This window comes from Puma concolor, chromosome E2, assembly GCF_028749965.1.
Source record: "Puma concolor isolate L17-30 chromosome E2, mPumCon1.1.hap2, whole genome shotgun sequence".
Lineage (NCBI taxonomy): Eukaryota > Metazoa > Chordata > Mammalia > Carnivora > Felidae > Puma > Puma concolor.
Genome location: NC_141681.1, coordinates 51,373,227 through 51,379,771, shown reverse-complemented (window position 1 = coordinate 51,379,771; position 6,545 = coordinate 51,373,227). Strand labels below are relative to the sequence as shown.

The 6,545-nt window shown below is 53.6% G+C and overlaps 1 protein-coding gene across 2 annotated transcripts in view; it reads right to left on the bottom strand.

The window, feature by feature from the left end:
• Positions 1 to 5: 5 nt before the first annotated feature.
• Positions 6 to 6,545, bottom strand: part of RELB (RELB proto-oncogene, NF-kB subunit) — a 31,561-nt gene continuing 25,021 nt past the window's right edge. For both annotated transcript variants that reach the window (XM_086690087.1, XM_086690088.1), the window contains 4 exons: positions 3,845 to 4,060; positions 3,044 to 3,112; positions 2,845 to 2,922; positions 6 to 819 (listed from right to left, as the gene is read on the bottom strand). In XM_086690087.1, coding sequence (XP_086546213.1) covers positions 431 to 819; positions 2,845 to 2,922; positions 3,044 to 3,112; positions 3,845 to 4,060 — 752 coding nt within the window. In that variant the 3' untranslated portion in view covers positions 6 to 430. The remainder of the gene's footprint in view (positions 820 to 2,844; positions 2,923 to 3,043; positions 3,113 to 3,844; positions 4,061 to 6,545) is intronic.

Genomic DNA, 6,545 nt, shown 5'->3' with positions numbered 1-6,545 from the left:
CCGAGGCTCAAAAACTCATCTTTATTGGGAAGACTCAAAACAAACAACCTGTATCCCCCACCTTCAGGCTTGGGGAAGGAGAGCTGAGGATCTGCCCCCTTCTCCCATATGTACACTCCAGAATCCGCCTGGAGAAGGCGCCCCCCTCTTGTGGGGGTTGAGGCAGCTTTACAAGCTGGTGCGTGGGAGCCAAGCCCCTTTTCCTCTCCGGACTCGGTTTTCTCATTTGTAAAATGGGCTCAGGGGAAACCGGTGCTACGGAGCTTCTGACCAGCGCTGAACATGTCCCATTCAGAAGGATGAGGAGGTCGGAAGACTGACCAAGGGTGGCCCAAGGGGATGGAGGTGCTGGACATCCTGGTTGGGTTTTCAGGGCTCCTTCTATCTACTTCCCTCCCGCCCAGCGCCTCTCTCCTCCAGCACCTCGGGGCTACGTGGCCTCGGGCCCCGGGGACAGGAGCCCTCCCCCAAATCCGACCTCGCGGTACTGGTTGGGGAACATGTTGCTGCCCACAAGGCTGGCAGTGCCCCCGTCCCCGGGGCCTGGGGCCTGGTATGAGTCCAGTGTCATTGGCTCGGGGCCGGAAGGCTCTCCAACAGTGGGCCCTGCAGCCCCGTTGCCCGTGACAGCGCTGGCGAGTGGCGGCGCCGGGGGCAACATGTCCAGCATGGTGAAGAGTGTGGGGGCTGTGGCGTCATCGTAGGCAAAGCTGTCGTCCAGGAGGTCCGGCCCCCCTGGGGGCTCCAGGCCGGGTAGGGACACGGGGCCAGGGAAGAAGTCTGTATCCGGCAGCAGGGCTGACGGCGGGAGGAACGGGCCTGCAGGGATGAAAAGACCGAAGGAAGCAGGGCAGGCTTCAGGGTCAACTTCTGGCCCCGTTCTATCTCGAATGCCCCGATAGTGCTAAATGCGTTATTACTGTGGCCTCTGTTAATCCCAAGGAGACCCTTGGAGTAGGGACTATCACCATTCTCAATAAGCAAACTGAGGCAACCTAATTCACTCACACATAGCTGGCGAGTTGTGGACCCAGGGTTCAAACAATGCTCCTGCAGTGCTAGGGAGTTTTTCCAAAAAATAAGAAAGCCAAAGAGTCTCTAAAGCCCCTCTGCGCCCCTCCCCCATTATAGACACAACCCGAAAAGAAATCCCCGCACATGGGAGACCCAAATGAGGAGTCACCAGTCCCCAAATTGGAAGGTAAAATTATGTGTCATCATAGGAGAGTCTCTCTTTGCAACAAGACAAACCTCACCAGCAAAGGTATATTACGCTTATCTCAGAAAGAGACCCAGGACTACTGGGACTCTATTTCCCAGCCTCGCTTACAGCTTAATGTGGTTATGTGACTAAGTTTTCCTCGCTGGAATGTGGGCATGATGGCTGGAGCTGGGGCAGCCACCTTGGACCATGAGATAGAAACTGTGAGGTGAAAATGGCTGGAGCTTGCTTGGGTCTCTGATGATCATACAGCCTCCAAACCATCCCAGGACTGTCTATCGCTGATTATCTGAGAGAAGACATAAAGTTCTACCTTGTCAAAGCCCCTGTTAATTTGGGGTTTGCTGTGAACGCAGCTAAACATGATCATAACAAATGCAGGTGGCATTCCCGATTTCTGGCAAGTTCCTAAGATCTGAGCATGAACTCTGTGCCAGCCACTGTGCTGTGGGACATGACCTCACTAAATTCTAAAAGGGACCTTAAGAGGTAGAGTTTCCGTCTGACAGATGAGGTCCCAAGGAGTCACACGGAAGTCTCACCGTGGCTAAATTCGGGCCTCAGAATTCAAACTCCGTCTGATCCCATGAGGCCATGCTCCTAACCATTATACTATCATGCCAGAGCAGCTCTGCCCCAAGGATGAGAGAGGGGGACTTTAGGCACTAGGAAACTGGGGTGATGGAGGAGGCAGATGAATGGCAGGTGGCTAATGAGGAGAGGCTGGGATTGGTGGTTGCTATGGGCGGAGCTCTGGAGGCACTGGTTACCAGGGGCAGTGGGTAGAGGGAATAACAGGTGACACTTGAAACCTCCAGGGTGGGGCTGGCTGGGTCCAGGTTCAGCTGACTCTGGCTGGGAGCTGGGTGGCTGGGGTACTGGGGGGGGGTGGGGGGGAGGGGTGGGCGGCGTTCTTCCAGCTGGTCAGTGGGTGGGGAGGCTTCTGATGGCAGCCAGATGGGGCTGCGGTTCATGGGAAGTGGAAGCTGGCGTGTGAGTTTAGATGAAGGCAGGGGTCGAACAGGCCAGAGGGTGGCTGGGTTAGAGAGGCTCTCAGTGAGAGTTGGCTGGCCCTGACACCCACCCCCACCTGCCTGCCATCCACTCCCGGCTACCTCCTTCACACAGCGCTTCACCACCAACCTACACAGATGGCCACGTACAGCTCCCCGCCCCATCACAGACCAGGTGGGTGACCTCGGTAAGACCCCCCCGTCTGCCTCTCTGTCGGGCCGTGCGCTGAGCGTGGAACCTGCTTGGGAGTCTCTCTCTCTTTCCGCCTCTCCCCCACTCGCTCTCACTCTCCCAACATCAATAAATAAACGTTAAAAAGTACATTAAAATCTAAAAGGCCCATGAGGTACGCCTATGGTGAAACGCTTCAGAGGAGGCCCTGAAGCTCTGACCAACTTGGCCATGGTCACCCAGCGAGTCAATGGCCCAGCTGAGATCAGAGCCTCCAGACTTTGTCCAGAAATCTTATTCTTTCTACTTCAGGCTGCTGCCTAAGTGGTGAGTTACTGGCCTTGTGCGAGGTGGGGGGGCGGGGGGGGGCGCTGAAGAGGCCAGAAGCACCCTCACCCTGCTTCAGAGGGCAGGGACCCACCCGTGCCGTGACCCACCTGAGCCGTGGTTGGGCAGGAAGTGATCCAGGAAGGCCGGCTTTTTCCTCCGCCGTTTGCTCTCGATGCCATGGGGGTCTAAGGGAAGGTGGAGATGAGGAGCCCTGGACCCTCACAGCCCCGCCTCCCCAGCCTAGGACTTAGCCATCCCCTCCCAGGAACCTGGAGATGGGTGTGGAAAGGGGCATAAGGGACACACCGGAGCTGTTCAGCTCCCCAAGGACGTCCGGCATCCCCCGTTTCCGCTTCTTGTCCACTCCGTAGCTGTCTGTTCAGGAGACACCAGGGGCAAGGGAATCCATCAATAATTATAATTAAGTGTTAATTACAGAGACCGTTTAGGAAGTCCTTGACTTGCTCTGGTTTTTGGCCAACTAATGCAAATAGATGTCCACATCTTAATCAGAATGAAAAACCCAAATCCACTTCTAGCCACACTGGCCTCTTTGTCGTTCCTGGAACATGCCAGGCACAATCCTGCCTCAGGACCTTTGCACTTGCGACTCCAGCTGCTTGACACTATTTCCCACCTCCCACCGCTTCCCTCAAGAATTGCTTAGACATCCTCACGTCCTCAGCCATCCCTTTCTCCAGGAAGTCTTCCCTGATCCCCAAGCTTGGGTCAGATGCCCCCTCGGAGTGACCTGAGTCCCCCAAGCAATTCCGTCCCCACTAAAGGACTATGACACTTACAAGGGCAAAGCTGAGGCTATCTTGCTCACTGCTGTGTCCCCAGCACCAGCCAGTACAGGGCCAGGCATGAGCCAACGTGCTGAGGGGACAAATAAATACTCCCCAAATGCCATCAGACAGGTAGCATTATTTCCATTTTACATAGGAGGCTGAGGTTGAGAGAGGCCAAGTTCACAAAACCAGTTAAGTAGTGGACCCCAGTCTGTGCAGTCATGAACCTGCATTTTACTTCTGCCTCTTCCCCTGGCCCCTCTAGGCCAAAGACCTGGTCTCTGGGCAGTGGGTCACCCTGGATTTCTGTGGTTACCATGGTCCCGAGGCAGGTACGTGAAGGGCAGAGGCTCACTGCAGACCCCGTCGGTGAGCCGCTGCAGGAAGACGTTCACGGTCACAGGCTCAACGATTTCCAGGTCCTCATAGGGCGGTGTCTTGAACACAATGGCGATCTGGCGGTGCACATCGGCCTGGGAGAAGTCTGCCCGGCCTTCCCAGGAGGCCCTGCTGAACACCACCGATATATCCTCTGGCGGGAAAGTGGGGACATCAGCTGAGCCAGGACACTGGCCCACTGGGCCCCCAACACGTTCAGCCTCCCCCCAAATCAATGTTGATGTTTTTCAAGTATTTTTTTAAGTTTTTGCAATTCCAGCTGATTTTTTTTTTTAAATGAGTTCCACGCCCCATGTGGGGCTTGAACTTACGACCCCAAGATCGAGAGTCACACGCTCTACCAACCGAACCAGCCAGGTGCCCCCGATATTGATAGTCTTAAGAATAAAACTAATCATCGTGGCAGCTAACCTGTTGAACACCTACTCGTGTGCTAGTCAGTAAGTATCTTAAATATTTTTCATGTATATTATCTCATTTAATCCTTTCAGCAACCTGAGCGGCAGGTAGAATTAATATCCCCACGGTGTCAGAAGTGCCCCAGACCATTGTCAGATTCAGTGATTCACTAAGGGGACCCACAGGACTCAGCATATACTCAAAGTCACGGCTGAGATTTATTACAGCAAGAAGGTAATGAGCGTCCTCAGTAAAGGGAAAAGATTTTGCCTGGAGTAAAGTCCAGAGGAAACCAGTCACAAGCTTCCAAGAGTCCTCTCCCAGTGGAGTCACAGAGAACATGCTGAGTACCCCCCCCCCCCGTAACAAACTGTGACAACACGTGTGAAATGCGGTCTCTCAGGGAAGCTCGCTGGAGACCCTGGCACCCCGGGGGTTTTTATTGGGGGTTGGTTCCATAGGCACTGTCTGCCTGGCACATACCAGAATTCCAGACTCCCAGAAGCAAAGCAGGTGTTCAGCACAAACCACATCGTCCATGCAAACAGTTTAAACACAGTGAGCCACTCCCATCAGTCAGGGAATGGTGGGAGCCCTCTCGACACCCAGGATTCCAAAAGCCAGCCAAGGGTCAGCCCTTGAAGTAGGCCTTTCAAAGGATAATAGTCTCAGATCTACTGTGCCAACTCTCCTACACAGCCACTTTAATTTTTTTTTAATGTTTATTTATTTTTGAGAGAGGGAGAGAGAGAGAGAGAGAGCACGAGCAGGGAGGGGGCAGAGAGAGAGGGAGACACAATCCGAAGCAGGCTCCAGCCTCTGAGCTGTCAGCACAGAGCCCCAACTCATGAAACTCGAGATCATGACCTGAGCCGGAGTCGGACGCGTGACCGACTGAGCCCCCCAGGGGCCCCGAGTATGATTACTTTTATTAGCATTATACAATGTACTAGCTTCAGGCCTGGCACTCAGAAATTCTCATTAACGTTAACTCTTTGTAGTGTAGTTCTTGGGTAGTTGAGATCCCGTAACATCCCAACACCAGCTCATTTTAGGGATGAGGAAATGGAGACTCAGGGTGGTGAAGTCACCAACCCAAGACTGGCCAGTGAGTGAACGATGGATCAGGACTCACATCTGCCTCTAGTTAGTTGCACACACCTAGAACAGTTTCCCTGCTCTTGGACCCCAATCCCAGGCCCCTAACAATCTCCTTGGCATTCCTCAGATCTTGGCTCAAATATCACCTCCTCTGGGAAGCCTTCCATGGTGCCCAGACCATGTCTGGTCTTCTTGTTGTTCAGTCTTGGTGCTTTGTCTTCTTCCGTCTTAGCATAACTCACCTTTGGAATTTGTCTTTATTTCCTGATCCCCCCCCCCACTGAACTGGGAGCCGTGCGAGAGCAGAGCCCAGGGCTGTCTCTGTCACTGCTATGTCCCAACACTGCCTAGCACAAGGGCCCAGCACAGAGAGCCACCCAATCACCATTTGCTCATTCACTCAAAATTCTATAAGAACCTCCCATTCCTGGGGGGGGGCACCTGGGGGGCTCAGCCAGTTGAGCGTCCGACTTCGGCTCAGGTCATGATCAGGTTTGGGAGTTCGAGCCGCATCAGGCTCTGTGCTAACAGCTCAGAGCCTGGAGCTTGCTTCAGATTCTGTGTCTCCTCCTCTCTCTGCCCCTCCTATGCTCATGCTGTCTCTCTCTGTCTCTCAATAATACATAAACGTTAAAAAAAAAATCAAGAACCTACCATTCCTGGGCACAAAAACTTATACATAAATGTTCGATTGGTCATAGTGACACTTGTAATAACCAAAAGGTGGGAGGAACCTGGGTGGCTCAGTCAGTTAAGTGTCTGACTCTTGATTTCTACTCAGGGTGGTGGAATCGAGCCCTACACCAGACTCTGCATTGCAGAGCCCGCTTGGGATTCTCTCTCTCCTCCCCTCCCCTGCTCATGCTTTCTCTCTCTCTCTCTCTTTAAAAAAGTGCAAAATAGGGGAGCCTGGGTGGCTCAGTCGGTGAAGCCTCCGACTTCAGCTCAGGTCACGATCTCACGGTCCGTGAGTTCGAGCCCCGCGTCAGGCTCTGGGCTGATGGCTCAGAGCCTGGAGCCTGCTTCCAGTTCTGTGTCTCCCTCTCTCTCTGCCCCTCCCCCGTTCATGCTCTGTCTCTGTCTGTCTCAAAAATAAATAAACGTTAAAAAAAAAAAAA